Source organism: Phalangium opilio, unplaced genomic scaffold (assembly GCF_054372755.1).
Source record: "Phalangium opilio isolate 3A_F unplaced genomic scaffold, DU_Popi_V2 ptg000082l_1, whole genome shotgun sequence".
In the NCBI taxonomy this organism is placed as follows: Eukaryota; Metazoa; Arthropoda; class Arachnida; order Opiliones; family Phalangiidae; genus Phalangium; species Phalangium opilio.
In genome coordinates this window covers 7,398,773-7,416,071 of record NW_028324189.1, presented here as the reverse complement: position 1 = coordinate 7,416,071, position 17,299 = coordinate 7,398,773, and the positions used below count along the sequence as shown (strand labels likewise).

The 17,299-nt window shown below is 37.0% G+C and overlaps 2 protein-coding genes across 3 annotated transcripts; both read right to left on the bottom strand.

Annotated features, from left to right (window-relative positions):
• Window positions 1-3,470: 3,470 nt before the first annotated feature.
• Window positions 3,471-11,886, bottom strand: LOC149651304 (hemocyte protein-glutamine gamma-glutamyltransferase-like). Of its 2 annotated transcripts, XM_089848175.1 has the most exons (16): window positions 11,425-11,886; window positions 7,766-7,959; window positions 6,971-7,042; window positions 6,664-6,867; window positions 6,225-6,494; window positions 6,043-6,161; window positions 5,850-5,957; window positions 5,605-5,782; window positions 5,319-5,457; window positions 5,154-5,257; window positions 4,929-5,097; window positions 4,765-4,862; window positions 4,410-4,697; window positions 4,190-4,350; window positions 3,985-4,121; window positions 3,471-3,924 (listed from the first exon to the last, which is right to left on the bottom strand). In XM_089848175.1, exons 2-16 carry the CDS (start codon window positions 7,947-7,949, stop codon window positions 3,786-3,788), a joined length of 2,370 nt encoding a protein of 789 aa, XP_089704301.1. In that variant the 5' UTR covers window positions 7,950-7,959; window positions 11,425-11,886; the 3' UTR covers window positions 3,471-3,785. The 2 variants fall into 2 exon arrangements, with proteins under 2 accessions (XP_089704301.1, XP_089704302.1); XM_089848176.1 differs by lacking the exon at window positions 6,971-7,042 and having other exon boundaries at window positions 11,425-11,873.
• A 2,185-nt stretch (window positions 11,887-14,071) lies between these two features.
• Window positions 14,072-17,094, bottom strand: LOC149651303 (major vault protein-like). Its single transcript, XM_089848174.1, has one exon. The coding sequence runs from the start codon at window positions 16,965-16,967 to the stop codon at window positions 14,361-14,363; it is 2,607 nt and encodes an 868-aa protein (XP_089704300.1). The 5' UTR covers window positions 16,968-17,094; the 3' UTR covers window positions 14,072-14,360.
• Between the last annotated feature and the right edge of the window lie 205 nt (window positions 17,095-17,299).

Sequence of the window (17,299 nt, the reverse complement as noted above, 5' to 3'; positions counted from 1 at the left end):
CACCAGCGTAATTTAATATGAATTACCCTTGTTTTTCATACCTACCCCTAAGTTAGTGTTAGTGGTAATTTTTTTTTATGAAAGGGTTTACCTTGGTAAATTATTTATTATAAAAAAGTATAGGCCTACAGTATTTTAGGTTTTTGGTGAATTTTATTTAGTTTTCGAAAGCTTTTGTTACTGACGGCCTATTTAAAATATCCGTTCCAATTTTGAAACCATCAGAAATTAACAAACTTTTATTTTTATTTTTTTGCAATATTGTTCTTTGAATTTTTATAAATTTCAATGGATTTTCTTTAACCCCATGATTTTGAAACTAAAACATTTATTTATCAAAGTGTATTACCATCACCACGTTATGAAATAAGGGAAGTTACGAATGAAGTGAACCAATTACCAAATCAAAATTTAAATTTTGATTAAATGATAAATATAATTTATTTCCGTTTAGTAATTGAATGAGGTCTCGTGAATGAACGTAATCTTTTCGACCTTATATGGATCTCGTTAGTTACTGTTACATTTATCAGTCATTAAGTCATCCACGTTTGATACATCCATATTTACTTAATGATGCCATGAAACGTTTATTTTTTCCTGAGAAAATCGTGGAAGATTTAACTTGTGTGGGATTTTAAAAAATAATTTTTTTTGTTGCCATTGTGGCTTCGTAAGCGTCGTAGTATTTTTTTCAGTTTTTCTGTTAGCATAAGTTATTAAGATATGTTCGTTCCATAAGTATGACGCTACCTATACTTAATGCTAGAGTTTTACAGCTCGAGCTAGATCGAGAACGACAAGCGCGAGAATCGCAGATTACACTCGGTGGTTAATTTTGCAGGATGTCCATCTTCCTATTTTGTCTGTACCAAGAAGCAATATCTAGTTTATTAGGGAAAAGTTATAAATTGGCCACATTTCCAGCTTTATCTCCAGTCCAAACGTAGGTCCGGAGTTAATTAGTGCCTCTAAATTCCAACCAGCATCTCATTGGTTCTTGAAACCTCACGTCAGCGCGACGCGAATGACGAAAATTACGTATTTTCCGACTGAGGAGAGGCGAAGTAGCCCGGCCTCCTTTTACGTCCCCCCTTGTATTTTGAAAGGGGGACTGGGACTATGGCGCGCGAATACTTAGGCATCTTATAACTTCTCCCTAATAAACTAGATATCGCTTCTTTGACAGCAGCGCCTCACCAGATGACGTCGCTTTACCTCGGAGCCTACGTCACTTCATGAAAAGCTCCAGTTTGTAACCACTGAAAAACTTATGGCCAACATATCTTACAAACTTATGCTGTTAGTTAGGAAACCTGTTTTGAGGTTTTTCAGCTCAGCTCCGGATGCTTATATCCATTCTTAAATCTAAATTCTATGGACTCTATTTCGTTCTTTTTTAGTTTTGCGAGCTGGCTGGTTATTTAGCCAACGCCCTTGAATGAGCTTTTGCGTTGCTAAGTTGTTTCCTAGGCCTATCATTGAATACCATAGATGAACTGAAAATCACCATTATCTTAATACGAATAGGTAGATTTCCTCCACTTGGAATCTTAAAGAAACCGTAGACCCCGTACTAATATCTGATTGAAGGTAAGGGAAAGGGCTTAAAACGGCCTCTCCTCCTTCCTCGCGATTTATTGGTTGTTCTCTTACATGGGACAACCGTCAACCGTAGTTCAACTCGTTCAGAACTCGCGAAGAGAACATGTTTACATTCGGGTTGGTCGATAGTTACCTTTTAAGTTCAAATGCATTAGGCGTGACGTCAGGGGTAATATTACGGTTTCCACACCCCCTTCCTTTTAGTTCAAGCAGAAAGGCTCAGAAAATGGCTAGTTAATAATTCCAAGTAGAAAAAATCTATATATATTCCTGTCTTTTGTCCAATCAAAATATTTAAAGTGGTGAAAAAATTGATATTTCTCGTTACGTTACGCTTGTCATTTAATTTCGATGAAAATTTACGTAGAAAGAAGACGTCCTCGGATATAGTTTGTAAAATGATCTGTGGGGTCAAAGGTTAAGGGTGATTTTGTTATTATTATTTTGAACAAGGGATTACCTTTAGCGAGTGGCCCCTCTATTTTGGAAGACTTTTCAAAGTTTAAAATAAGTTACCTACCCATAATTTAGTAGATTTGAAAAGATTTTATTAATAAATTAATTAATTATTTATTTAATTACTTTATTAATTCCAAAGTAAATAAATTAAAATTTAAGCGCGATTGAAAACTGTCCCTTAATGATGTTATTTCAACGTAAGAAAGGCTTTTCTTAAAACCTACCAAGTTTATTTATAAAGAAATAATTTGTATATATAGCCAGCCAGATTGTTTAATTTTGAAACCTTCATTCCTGCAATATTTCAATTAATTCAGGGTTTAATTTTAACAACAATCATTTAAAGTAACCCATTGAAATCTTTCCCAAGTTGTTTCACGCCCTGCTAATGATTAATTAGATATTCTTTATTCTTTGAAACAATTTAATTTTTGTTTTTGGAATTTTATTATTTTGTTTTTTAATTTTAGACTTCCGAGAAATTATGGTTTAGGAATTTCTTTTCGAGGCATAGTTGCGAAGCTCTACATGACGTCTATTAAATCAAATTTGAAATTCCTCTCGTTCACGCGAAACTAGTATTAGTGCGTACGTACGTCTAAAGGCCCGTTCAGACTATAAAATACAAGTTGGGAAACCAAAATAAACCTCACCGTGCCCAGACCAAATTAAGTGGTTTTTCTTAAATAATTATATAAATATAATTGGTATAAATTATTTTAATCGACGTTAATTTAGATTAATTATAGTTAAATCATTTTAAGAAACTTCATTCCTAAAATCATTTTAAACCTAGCTATTATTGACCTTTGAATTTAAGCGTATGCCTCTTTAAGAATTTTTGGAAAAGGGTATATGAGACGATTGATTCAGAATAAATGATAAGAAAACCCGCAATTGCGTGAACCTTTAGTGGAAGCCCTGCCATTGGGAGGCTAGAGGTTTCTAGTAACCTTTTTGGTTCGATCGCGACTTCACCAACGTCTGAGTGGGCCTTTACAGATGCCGTTGAGCTGTTTCGAGATTATTTTTAAAAATAGAATAATTTTAGCTACCGTGTGTATGTTGGAATTGATAAAATAACCCTGACATTTTTGTCACCTTTTAAAATATTTTTTCAAGATGTTTGAACGTATTCCCAAACGCAAAGACTGTATGAAACACATTCTTATAATGTCAACTGCGATATCAACCTCAACATTTTGCTTAATTACTCGATCCCTGATTGTTGTAACTTCAAGTATATGGTATCGTTGGAAAGGTTAGAAATAGGGCTATAACATATTCAAAGGACACCCCCTATCTCCTATAGAACTGTGGACCTCAAAATAATGTTAATTGTGATTGGAGTTAAGATTTATGGAATTTAACTCGTGTAATAAATTCTCAATCATTGAAAGTCATTGAAATTCGTGGTAAAATATGTTTATTCTTCAAGAATATAATATGAACTTAAAACTAACAAATTTTATTTCAAATATGAAAACAAAAATAATTGTAAAATACGTTTTTTTGTCACAAGGTAGAAAATAAGGGAATCTGAACGTATTAAGCCTAAAATACTATACTAAGTTAATTAAAATTAATTCACGCTATGTTTTGAAATTATATATCAAAGAGAAAATAAGTTACGTCATATATTGATAAGTTGTCGTACAGTATGGTTAATGATTAACAAAAGAAGCACTGGTATTTATGGTCACTAAATGACCCTTGACCCTTTAGGCCACTAAAACAGCTCTTGAAGCCGTGACGTCAAAGATTTGGCGACAATTAAAGACAACCATAAAGTTTCTGGAACCAGATCGTTGCGGCCGAATGGTCACCGTATGGGTGATGGTCTCCAGTGGTAGGATATCCCTGTAATTTAATTATAATTAGTTTAAATGAAGAGCGCGTTAAGTAGGACTAATTACGTACCGGAAATCGCTTTTAAAAGCCGTAGCCAATCCGGGTCCTTCGATGGTGAAAGAGCATTCTTGTAGAGGTCGTTGTAAAGGGTTGGTCAAGGTCATTTTCAACATGTATTCCTTGCCGATGGAAAGACGATCCAATATCTACAAAAGATATTAATTAATGATTAGACTTTAACTGGCTATAAAAGAAGTACTAAAAAAGTGCGTACTTCTAGTTTCAGTTGAGGTTTATCCACACTAAAATCATCTTCCTCGGCCCACGTTTGTTGGGTTTCTTGGACAGTAGCGATGGCGTAGATTTTAACCAAAGCGTAATCCACCAATTTATCCAAGTAGTCATCGGCAGTTACTTGAATTGCCAACTGTTCCTCTGTAAATGTTCAAGTTAGAAATAGTCCCGTGAATGAGGATACGTTTACGAGTACTAACTTTGCCTAGGAGCTAGAGTAAAATCAGCCTTCTCTCTCTTGATTTTGCGAGCGATTATTCCGGTATAATAGACGCTACTGGCGGACACGACGCAAGACACTGTTCTTTTCTCGTTACTTTTGTTTTCAACGTCCACAACCACGTGGAATGGTTGACCGATCATGATACGGTCAATGTCTCTCAGTTTCATCGTAACGTCTTCCTTACCGGGAGCCGGCATATCGTAAAGATACGACAGGCCACCATTACGGGCCGCGTTAAGTACAGCCATACGTTCATCCTCGGTGCCTATTACGGGGGATACGAACGTCAAGAAACGTTTCGCTAATTACGATGTTATTTACCACCGACTTACCCTCGGGGTCTTTATACTGTCCCAAAATTTCCTCGGCGTCTGTATCGCCCACGTTATCAAATCGGCCCACTTTTCTGGTTAGCATGCTACGTCCCACGCTGAAAGAGATTTCTCAATTACTTCCTGATTTTCGAATTATTATTATTATAACCTTCGTATCTTACTGGAATTTGTTAGTCTTCAATTTTTTCCATCCTTGCGTGCTAGCCGTGTCCAGTTGCCAATGGATGACATCGGCATTGACCTCGCTGAAGACAAAAGGTCCGTCGTAAGCGTAACCAATCTCACCCTTTCGAACGGCTTCCAGAGATGTTGGACCCACGCGATAGACGCCTAAAACGTAGATGTATTACACACCCTGAGGATATCTCGCTGCAACAAGCACTTACCTTCGCTAGTTTCTTGCGGGGTAGCGTCAATCGCTTGCCATCCACCGTAACCCGCTGGTAAATCGGGTCTGCTCATCCAAACGTCATTCCAGACGTGAAAATTCCTGGTTAGATAAGACCCGTTTTTACAAGTACTTGGGAAAGTATTTTAAGCAATTAAGGTACCAGATGGAGTCGTTATTGGCTTCCTCTATTTCGTCACCATCTTTATCGAAGAATTTGTCAACTGTTAAACTATCATCGGTGTCGTGAGCCGAGACAAAGTTGGTAACGGTTCTGGTTGGAATACCCAAGGCCCGACAAACTAAATGATATTAGAACGAAGCTCTAATTATATGCAAATTTAAATCATTTTTACGGGACACTAATTATGACACGAGGTTCTTGAAACTTGGAGGAATTACTTTATGGAACCTCGGCATTCTTATGGTACACTAGAACCAAAACTCACCGGTAGTGGTAACTCCGGCGAAAACCCAACATTGTCCGTACTTCACAGATTCTCCCCCGCTTTTTAAGAACTTCTCCAAGATGGGGGCGCTTCCGGTCCACATCCAAGGGGCAGTACCATCCTCGTACTTTCCGGACCAATTACCAACCACAACGCCGTTATCATCTTCCCTATTAACCTATCAGAAACAACCTCGATTTCTTACTAAATTATTATTGCTTAGACGAAGTCTTAGTTAGACTTACGCAAGCTGATATGGCTCTAACAACTCGAACGGGATTTGAGCGAGCGATATAGTCCAATCCAGACAACTCCAACATGTACATGCAAGCTGGCAAAACGGCGTCTTTGAACTATATAGATTTAAGAGACCTTTATTTTTAGAACATATCTCCTCTGAAGTTCTGAATTTAGTTGACTTAGTTATGAGTGTCAGACCTGGCCATAAATCCAACTCCGTCCTTTGGGCTGATTGTAGGAGCCGACAAAGATTTTACCGACGTCATTCAGGACGTATTCTTGACGGGCGTCGTCGCGTTCCATGTAAACCGAGTCCTCTGTTAACAATCCTCAATTATTTTCAAGAACGAAACATGGTCTATTTTTATTTTTAGGCTGACCTTTAACCCACGGATTGAATATGATGTAGATATTCTCTTTATACTTGAAGGTCTCCGTGACCGATGGGTTACTAGCTAGACTGGTAATTACGTTCATTTTCCAAATACCAATCGCGATGGTGGCTGGTAATTGCACTTGCAATGTAACAACCGGTCCCTCTTTATGATGAGTTCGAACATCCCAACGATTCTTATCGCGTTGAAAATTGTTGTTGTCCGTTACTTGTAATTGAACGAGAGTTCCTTTGGCAATATGGTGAGGTTGAGGACCTTAAGTATGGTAAAAAAACTGATAAGTACCTCCATTAGAGCAAGTCAAAATAATGAAGGCCCAGCCCAAACCTATTTACTCAGAAGGTTGAAATTTTGTAGGGATGTCACGCTTAAGTAGTTGGTCAGGTGCCTTTACTGTTAGTTACTTAATTATGACTAGACTTACCGTAAGTAAATTCCAATCTTATTTGATCTTGTCTCGAATCGAAAGTTCTCTTGAATCTTAGGGCGACGTAAAAAGGTTGTCCCCTTCTCAATACGGGGACAGGTCCGGTGGCACTGTCAACTATCTCGTAATCGGCGGTATGGTGGTCTTTGGCGTTCTCTTTGGAGTAAAACTCGACCAATTGTACCTCGATCGGTTTCGGTCCTAAATGAATAAGAATTATTCAAATTAGATTAATTAGTTAATGGGGTGTTTTTTAAATTAATGGATGCATCGTGCAGTTATTAATGCGTGGGTCTGGTTTAACTTTTCATAACAAAATCCACGGTTACGGATCTGTACTTGTTGAGCATTGCACGAACGGCGGGAAGTCCGGTACCTGAAGGGAATATGTTACGGTAACACAATATAAGCGCTCATGCGGATTATTTCTAAACTTAAGTACTTTAATTAACCTGACACCAATGGTATGTACAAGCCGCTGCCAAAAGTTAGTAAGGAAATATATGTTAAAAATGTTCAACAAAGAGATTTGATTAGTACAGGATTTTAAACGTAGTTAAAAATTATATACAGGGTGTTACAAAAGGGAGGTAATTATAGGACCGAATTACAGTGGGATGGTGGTTCTATGGGGAATCACAAGGTATGATTAAAGTGTTTTACGGACGACCTATTGTTAAAATGTCGTGGATTACCCATCGACAAAAAATTACCCATAGTACACTCTGCACTTCGGTCTACTATGCCTACTACCTTTTTTTAGGAACACCATGCATTTTGGCATCCATTTGGAGCTATCTCAGACAAGTTGTGATATCAACTTTGGTACTACCATTTTAAGTACTCTAAAGTATGTCACTAAGCTTAACCTGCCGAGATAGCTATCACAATTTTGGGATGGTACCCAGATTCATTGTCATTAGTTCATTTCAAAACGGTTCTGACAAAGATTCTGGCAAAATCAGTCTTATAAGCAATCACTCCTTCGTAAGCAAGGCGAGTGACTCGGTTCCCGAGCCGTTCGTGAAAAGCCGTCACCATGAAGATGGCCATGGTATATACCCAATAACGTTCGAGGACTCTATATATAAGTACTTACCGGTGGGTGTCGGGACACCGGCCGCTCCAGGGTCACGCCTTCTCTCGTAATCCAGTCTCATTCTTTCCATCAATTCCCTCATGTACTCGTTGTATTCTTCCCTGCTGTATCGACCAGTACTTCTCCCCGGTGTGGTTATGATACTTCCTGGTGCCGTACCAGGCGTTCCTCTCGAGTAACTCATGGTTAACGGACTGTAAGGATTGTAATTGTAATATGAATACATGATAATTGTTGGCTATCGAAACGAAGGGGTTTGATCATGAAAACTTTTTCACGCAAATGAATTTGAAAATCATCAGCGTTCTACTTTTTATTGGTCGGGTTTAATTGGGGTTTCTAAATATAAAAGTATTTGTTTATACAAAGTTTTAATTGCAAACTGGATTTTGCCGTTCAGGTTACGATTGTTTATCGAAATGAAGCTAATAGAGTTAAACGGGGATTTAATGAAATTTCTTCATGAATGGTTTAGGTTTCGGATATATTGATTGTATTTCGATTAATGTATTTTTTATATTAAATACCGGACGTTAGTTTATAAGATAAATATTTAATAAGGTTTATATTAATTTATATTAAAGGAATAGTATCACTTAATCTTAAAGTCTATTTCAACACGGAACTGAAATTATTGATTTTAATATTTTCCTTTAAATTATAATTGACTTTGGCCCAGACCTAGAGACGTTTGAGGTAAACACGTGTATGTTCCAAGAAATTCCAACACTTCGAAATACTTAGAACGTTCAAAAATTGTTGCTGTCCACTTAGACTAACACCCATACCAGATAACCTTGAAAACATTTTAATATATCTGACTTTTATTTCTGTTTTATTTAAATATGTATAGGAAGTAAAAATTTATTGAATTGAATCAGGGATGGATGCAATTTAAGAAGCAGGAATGGAGAACAGAGTAATCTGGGTGCGCGTCAAAGTCCCGGACCCCCTTCCCCGGGACGGGGGTATGAAAGAAGAAGCGGGTCATAGCGATAGAGGTAAAAAGGAATAACGTATTTTTCGCCTTCCCGTTAGCAACGTCATCAAAACGTAGTTTAAGTGAGCCAATAAGATAATTTAAAATTTTCGTTACGTGTTGGAGGGAGGGGCTCTATACTGGGCTATGAGTCGGACTGAAGTAAATACTAACCGTTCTCCATTCCTGCTTCTAAAATTACATCTATCCCTGATTGAATCTTGTTAGGACCAAATTTGATCTTCTCATAAAAATAGGCCCAAAAAAATAATGATAATAGCCAATTTGGGCTATTTTCCTATAGATGTTTTTAGGAAAATTATACTATAGAATTATCCAGATATGTTACGTATTTGCTATTTCCCGAGTAGCGAATCTTCGTCGTCATATTTGCCAAAGACGACCAAAAATACTAAATAGTCTCTTTGCATGTATCGAATGTTTCATTTAATTAGGGTCTAAAATCGCAGACAAAATTATCGATAATTATATAGTTGCTTAACTTAGCTTATCTAAATATTTAAACATAAACGATTTATGTTGTAAAAAGTAAATTAATCTTCGAAGTTACTAAAAGAAAATTAACTTCTTCTATTCGGCGGAAGTAAGACAAAAAAAATTCTGGTGAAAATGTCTTATCTTGTAATTTTTTCTGTTACTTTAAAATATTTACAACATCTACGCTAAAATCAAAATTAGTTGGAAATTGTTATTATCTAGGTCAAAATTGCAACATTTCTGTTAAAGAAGTGACGTAACTGCCGGAAATGTGTTAAGTATTATAACTTTAAAGTTAATTCTTAAATCTTTTCAAGGAGAGAAGAAAATCTTTCTCTAAGGTCTAGGTCAATTTACTAGCGAATTATCTCAAAAGTTCAAAAGGTCACGGATAATTTAAATTATTAATAAAAAAAATTTGGGGGCCTTTCCTTTACTACTTGTTAATTGTCACGTTACCAAGGGTGACTTTGACTTCAAATTACTTTGGCTTAGGTTTTTAAAGTATTTGACCCTTAATCTAACGAAGGTCAAATCAGTACCGACCCATTATTTCTTACTAAATATTGCGAAAGAATGAATTATTTCAGTTTTTCCAATGAATATTTAATCCTAGAATTGTAGATAGCGGTTGAATGCCAACAATATTTATTCTTGAAGATTGATTTCAATATTCATGAGTGAATGAATGATACGTAAAATGAAATCACGATTCGCGTTAGGTGCTGCAATTGTTAAGTTAGTCTTTCAACCGTGATTTATTCTACCTTTTAAATTAGAAATATTGTTGTAAGTTGTGACATTTATTGACGTATCATTTAACAATCAACTTGTCTAGTTTAAAATATATCCCGTCAAATTTAATTTATCTTATTAATTATTAAAGATAATCACCGGATATTCTCCTCTAAGTTTGAATCTTCTCATCAACTAGCGTCTTTATTACGAAATTTAAGTAATTGTTATTTGGGTTTAAAGAAAAATTAGTAAATTTACGACATAATAGCATAGCTTAATGATTACTGAAGAATTTTTTGGTTAATCGCTTAATGGGTTACTTGGTTGATGCAAAGCCAAAATTTAAGAAATTAAGGCAATTAACGTAAGTAAAGAAACACTGATTAGGAAGTTGACAATTAAGAAAGATATTCTCAAACAAATCTGAATAATTTAGCGTCATAAATTTTTAACGCTAATTACGTTTAATTTTTGGCACCAATTAGCAAACTCGAGATTGTTGCCAAACTTAACTAACTTTTAAATATTTTTCGTAAATTATTCCTGAAATATTTGTTTATTTTATTTTTGAGTTGGGAGAAATTTTTTTAAGAAAACCTTAATTATGATACGATTTTAAATTTATTTAACGCCGTTATTTTTAAATAGTGACATCTTGTCATTGTTCCGAAAATTATTATTGCCGTAAATGGTAAAGGCATTAACTAAAACTAATTAGTTTTTTCGGTTTCAAAATAAGAATGTTTTTTCTTTATTTCTTTTTCTGATTTGATGGACTTATTCCAAGGTCAATTTGGAATTGTTTGATTCTTTCTGACACCCGTGCTGTGATTTAATACCGTCCTTGACCCTTAAATGACCCCCTCGAAAATTATTTATACCTTAAGCTTAAAGGAAATATAACTAAATTAGTTTTAAATTTAAAAGTATTTTCTTTTCTACAAATTTCAAGTCAAAATAGAGGCCCCTGATTTCTTTAAATTTATATTATTTTATAATCAGTTATACATATACGATGAGGCCTGAAAAATTTTAAATTTAGACGTTTGAACTTGGGAAAAATGTCTAGATTAATTAAAGGTCTTTCAGATAACTCGGCCATAAATTATTCTTAGGGTCAAACTTATGGCAGACTTCGCTTAGATTCTCAAAGTTCCTTAAATAGGTGCTATATTCGTGGCTCTCTTTTAAATGGGGTTTAATAAACCTGAATAAGTATTTTTTTATTACATTTTTAGAAAACCTGCTTTTGAACTTTGAAATGTAATGACCTGTATACGTTGATAAACATTAAGTTTTAATTTGATTATATCAGCGAACTATTTTGAACTTTTCTAAATTTCAAATTTCACCAGCTAAAGTATATACCATGTTTAATTATATTAATTTTATATTTATTTTAATGCTAAGTACACTTGAATAAATAAGGAACAAACGAACTTACTTTATGGGAAACGGTCTTGAATGTACTTGTAACTTGGGGATTTGTTGAGAGTTTTAAACTAGTTTGGTATGTATGGTTGCCGTCAAGAAGAAAGTAGAAAACACGGTTGGTTCTCTGTACTGAAACTAAAGTTAATGTGTGGGATCCTGGCTTTGAAAACCGCTTCTTTAAATTGTCTTCGTGGGGAGGAGTTAAGTCTAGCTCTTATATCCCGTTAGGGAAGGATTTACAATCCCCCCCTTTTACTGTACTATCCGTATTAGGAGTCACGTGACTATCAGATAATAATTAAAGGAAAAGGGTCGCGTTAAGTTGATTGCAAGCAGAAATATAATATTTTATTTTATGCAAAAATATTTTTCTCTAAAATTGTTCGTGGTGTCTTTTCTTGGGAAATTAAGCTTTATCCTCGGTTGAATTTGAGCTTTGTCTTTGGTTGACTTTGAGCTTTGTCTTCGGTTGAATTTGAGCTTTGTCTTCGGTTGAATTTCAGCTTTGTCTTCGGTCGAATTTCAGCTTTGTCTTCGGTCGAATTTCAGCTTTGTCTTCGGTCGAATTTCAGCTTTGTCTTCGGTCGAATTTCAGCTTTGTCTTCGGTCGAATTTCAGCTTTGTCTTCGGTCGAATTTCAGCTTTGTCTTCGGTCGAATTTCAGCTTTGTCTTCGGTCGAATTTCAGCTTTGTCTTCGGTCGAATTTCAGCTTTGTCTTCGGTCGAATTTCAGCTTTGTCTTTGGTTGAAATTGAGCTTTTTTATTGAATTGAAATTCAGCCGTTTTACTTATAATTTAAGTATTCTATGATGTAATTAAGCCTTTTCATGCAGAAACTCGGCCTTATCGCTTAAAAATTAAGCTTATTTCACGTTGAAACAGAAATGATTCTTTAATTTAAACAAACTCAAATAAACTAATGAAAAGGTGAGGGTAGACTTTCCCTTGAAAAGTAGTGAAAGTTGTTCTTGGCTTTATTAAATCATTTTTCTTGGAGGCATGCTGGAAAGTTTCAAAAATGACTGAAAGGGTTTTTACAGAAAAATTAATTGAAATTGGATCGGAAATTCTTTGATTGATATTGGCCTAGAAAAATATCACGCTATTTGAATTTCCATTAAATACATTTACTGATTTGTAATCAAGTCTGTGTGTAATTTTTAATTTGAATACAAAAACCCACACGTTGATATTGTTTCATCAGTTAAAGATGTTATTCAAATTAAGGGGGTGTTTTACCACGATCTAAAACATAATTTTCCAAATATTACGAAAGTTTTCAGACGAAAAAAAAGGGTGACAAATATGGGACAATTACTGCTTTTCAACGGCCTACTTAAAACACTTTTTTTACGTTTGTTTTCACTTTTATCTCGTGGAAAAATTTATGCCGTTTCCTGGGGTGTGTAAGGAACAACGCTTCTTAATTAATATATATTAGAATTAAATCACGATTAAATTTTAATTAACCGAAAATAAGGTAAGGAAAGAATTTTTTTAGTACATGTTGCCAAGTTTTTTATTTGGTGTATTTAATGGTCCGGATAGTATTTATTTTTATCAAGAAGTGATACCTAGTTTATTAGGGAGAAGGAATAAATTCGCCACATTTCTAGCTTTATCTCCAGTCCAAACGTAGGTCCGGAGTTAATCCCCGCCTCTAAATTATAACCAGCATCTCATTGGTTCTTGAAAACTCACCTCAGCGCGACGCGAATGACGAAAATTACGTATTTTCCGACTGAGGAGAGGGGGACTGGGACTATGGCGCGCGAATACTTAGGCATCTTATACCTTCTCCCTAGTAAACTAGATATCGCTTCTTGATAATGGTAATGATTTCCCATAGAACCATACCACTGTACTTAGTGATACACCCTGTATAAAGATCTTAAAAATTTGTATAAATTCATAATTTCTTCGACAAAATATTTTGTTTTTATGTTTAAGTGTTTTGAAGTGATTTTCCCCAAAATTTTAAGAACTCTTATTTGCATGTAAGTGACTCCTTTAGGTCAAGGTTTTATTTACTTTGGAATATAAGATCTTTAAAGACGCATTTTCCAAAGCAAAACATCTTGTCTCAAGAGATTATGTCAGAAAATATAGGTTTTTGCCAGAAGAAATTCAATTTGCCTTGAAGGACAATCAGTCATCGCGAAAAGGGCTTAATCGATTATTAATTATAGTCTATTAATCAACACAGCGATTTAATCTAAAAACTTCGGTATGTTTAGGGGAAAAAATATATTTATTTATTTTCAATTCGAAACTAAATAGGTCAGTTAAAAAATTTATTTCTTTGAAATGTATATAAATTTAATTTGGGATGGGATAAATATGAATTAGATCTAGTACATCCTTTTCATTTGTTATGTGGCATAAAAACAGAAATCTTATCTCAAATCTGCGTATCTCGCAACCATTATTGGGTTTGGCCCGTAACTTCCCAGGCACTCTAATTATTCTAGCTTCAAGAAATTTTAAATGGATGAGGTTTATACGAATCCAGCAAGGGCAAAAGGTCATAGAACCTTGATGGTTCGCCTCCAAAGACAATGAATCCCATTATTTATGCGAGGGACTTCAAGATTACTCATGATGAATTAGAGAAGGCCCCTTTGAAGAATGTTTAGGGGAAAAAAACAGTCGCTAATTTTTTTAGGTTTTAAATTTTGTTATTTATTTCGTAAGTTTATTCTGACAATGATTATTTATTTATTTTTTCTTAAACAATTTCGTAAAATTTTTAAAATACTTGTCTAAAGTTTAGTTAACGTTAATACTGGCTTTATTCTAGCTTTATTTAACAATTTCTTTTACAATTTTAAGCCACTTTGATTTAACAAAATTATAATTTATTGCAAAATACAATGATTAAAAAATAAGGCGTATATTTGCAAATTTAGTGCGTTTGTTAGGAAGTTTCCGAAATGGTTATAAGTTTAACCGGAAATGGAACGAGTAGGCGATTCCGATCGCGCCGGAGGTCCGGTTAGTTGTCCGAGAAGGCCCTGGGCGGTCGTGAAGAGATTTACCGGCGTTTGACCGTCGGTAATTAAGGTTGATTTCAATCCTAAACCTTGCAGGAGTTTGACTTGTAATTCGGGTCCTGATTTGGCGATGGCTTCGATAGTTGATGGGCCAATTGCGGAGACTATCTCCTTGAACTTGCTGACTTCGATGGAGGCCATTTCCTTGGCTCTCTGGATTTCCAGGGTGTTTTGTTCTTGGACGTAGTGGATTTCGACTTCACGGGCTCTTTTAAGGCGGTCTAATTCCATTTCGCTTTCGATGGAAATGGCTTCGGCTTTACGTTTAGCTTGTTCGACAGCGGCTTCACCTTCGATGGCTTGCGCTTCTACGCGGCTTAAGGCTTCGGCTTTGGCTTGTCCGCAACTTTCAACTGCCATACTAGCTGCTTGAAGTTCCAACAATTCTTTCTTAACTTTTTCAGCCTCAACTTCGTCGGCGATCCGTTGACGCTCTAATTTACCCCTGGCTTCCTGTTCGCGACGTTCGGCTTCGTGTCTCGCCGTCGCTTCTTGACTTTGGGTCGTGATTTCGATGGCCAGTTGCACCGACTTCTGCAGGGAATCTCTGGTACGCTGGTCTACCGGCTCCACGCTTTGGATATCCACGCTGGTAATGCAGAGATGGTTTTGCGGGAAAATTAACTTGCTTCGAATTTTCTTGTTCTCGTCGTAACCAAACGCGGCTGATCGGATAACCAATGCGGAATTCTTATGGAAGTCGTCGAATGTTGTGGCCGCAACCGCGCCTCGAATTCGGGAAGCGACTGCCTTGCAGAGGTCACCGACAAAATCGGGAACGCTAAAGAGAAACGCCGGGTTTTCCCTCTTCTTGTCGTCCAGTTCGAAATGCCAATTGTAGGCCAGTTGTAATTGCAACCTGGCGTGATCGGCGGTCTCAACCGTTATAATATCGGTGCAAAAATCTGGCCCCAACAAGAGACACAACGATCGAATGACGTTGGGTCGTTTCGGTTTACCACCTGACAGGGACAACTGTGAAAAATGCTCTTCGGGTCCCAACAAAACCAATTCGGGTCCGAAGATAATTCTGGCCTTTTTTTCTTTATAATCGTAGATTTGTACGACGGCGTTATGAGGAACTCTGTAGGTAATGACTCTGGTTTTATCACGTTCCGTGGCTTCTTTCGTGGGGCTGATCCTAGAACGATTGGATCGATCAGCTAAAGGGTCCTTGGTCGATGATAAAAGTTCCTCGACCATCGGTGGTAATTCTTTCTCCCACAATTCTTCGTCCTGGTTTAGCATATATGTTATGCCGCATACGGCGCGGATTTTACCAGTCTTCATGTTACGAACGTAGACGCCCTCGTTTTCGTCTAATGGTATGGCCTCTCTTTGCGTAATAATGTCGACTTCTACTGGTGGGATGTACTCCAACGGCCCTCGTATCATCCACTTGTCTCCCGGTTTGCGTTCAACAGCCGGGTCCACGAAGTCATCCGTGAAGGCCTTCTTGGCTTTAAGTATCAACCCTTCGTTTTCCGTCAGAACGTAGCAATCTTGGATGCCATCTGGACAGCTTTCTCCCGGTTTCAGGAAGAATGACTTCTCCCCTTTGACAAGTTTCTGTTGTCCAAGTTGAGGTTTGCCGTCCGTACCGATGGGGTTCCATATGACGCAGTATTGTCGGTTGTCAAGCGTCATGATAGGAACAAGTTGGACAACTTCGGTGTAGACGTCTGGGATGTACGTGTCGGTGTCGCTCAAAGTTACCAACCATTCTTCACCATTTTTTCTCTGAACTCCGAATTGATCCACGAAGGTTTTAATGGACCTGACGTGTACGGCTTCTTTTTCAGTCAGGACGTGAGCTTGTACCACGTCAACGATCTCTTCGTAAGCGCCGGGTAAATAGGAACCGATTTTCTTAACCAACCATTCTTCACCAGCTACTCTGGTTTTGCCATCTCGATCTGTCGTTTGTAGTCTGGCTCGCAGTTTCAAAGCTTGGTTGGGTCTTATGATAATGGCAACCACTTTCTCAAGTACTTCGACTTCTTTACGGGGAATGTAGATACCAGGGCCTTCGAACAGCCATTCGTCTCCCGCCATTCTTTTGACTTGTCCATCATCCTCGAAGTCGCGACTCGCCTTGAGACGCAGGGCGGTATTTTGGGCCACCACCTTCAAAGGGGTGATGTCCGTGAACAGAACCTCTCCTGGGTATAATGGGAAAGGATCTTGCTCCAAACGGACTTCGAGATCAGCGTGACGCAATTTGTATTGTCCCGCGACGTCAGTTTCGACAGTACCATCAGCCTTCTTGCTAACTGGATTTTGTACCACGCAATAGTGACTCGGTGGTACGATCAACATCTTAATTGGACCCAAGGTGACATGTTCATTGTCCTGGCGGATGAATGTCTTGGGACCCAAAACCACCTTAGTGACATTTGTAGTTTGGTCCAAGACGTGTATGTAGAAAAAGGGCGGGATACGGTATATACTCTCCTGGTTTTTTTCATCTGACGACGGTGAACCCTGCTTCTTATTCATTTTGACTATATAAATCTTCAACTTAAAGTTTAGGAATTGTAAATATGCTTCTATCGGGGCGTTTAAATCACAGAAGTTACCACTACCGGCACGCGTTAGTAACAAGCCGCCATTGGCATTGAGGTAACTGTATTGAGTTTTAGCTCTTGCACATGGTCTAGCAATCAAGGACAGCTTTTACGTCAGCACCTCCCCCTTATCACCGGAAATCCATTGATCCATTGTGATGCAACGCTACCAGAGAGTTGTCATTTAGGATGAGAAGCTAATGAATTGTGTGTATCTCTAAAGTTCTTATACTGAATTTTTACTTATTACGCTAAAGTACTAAG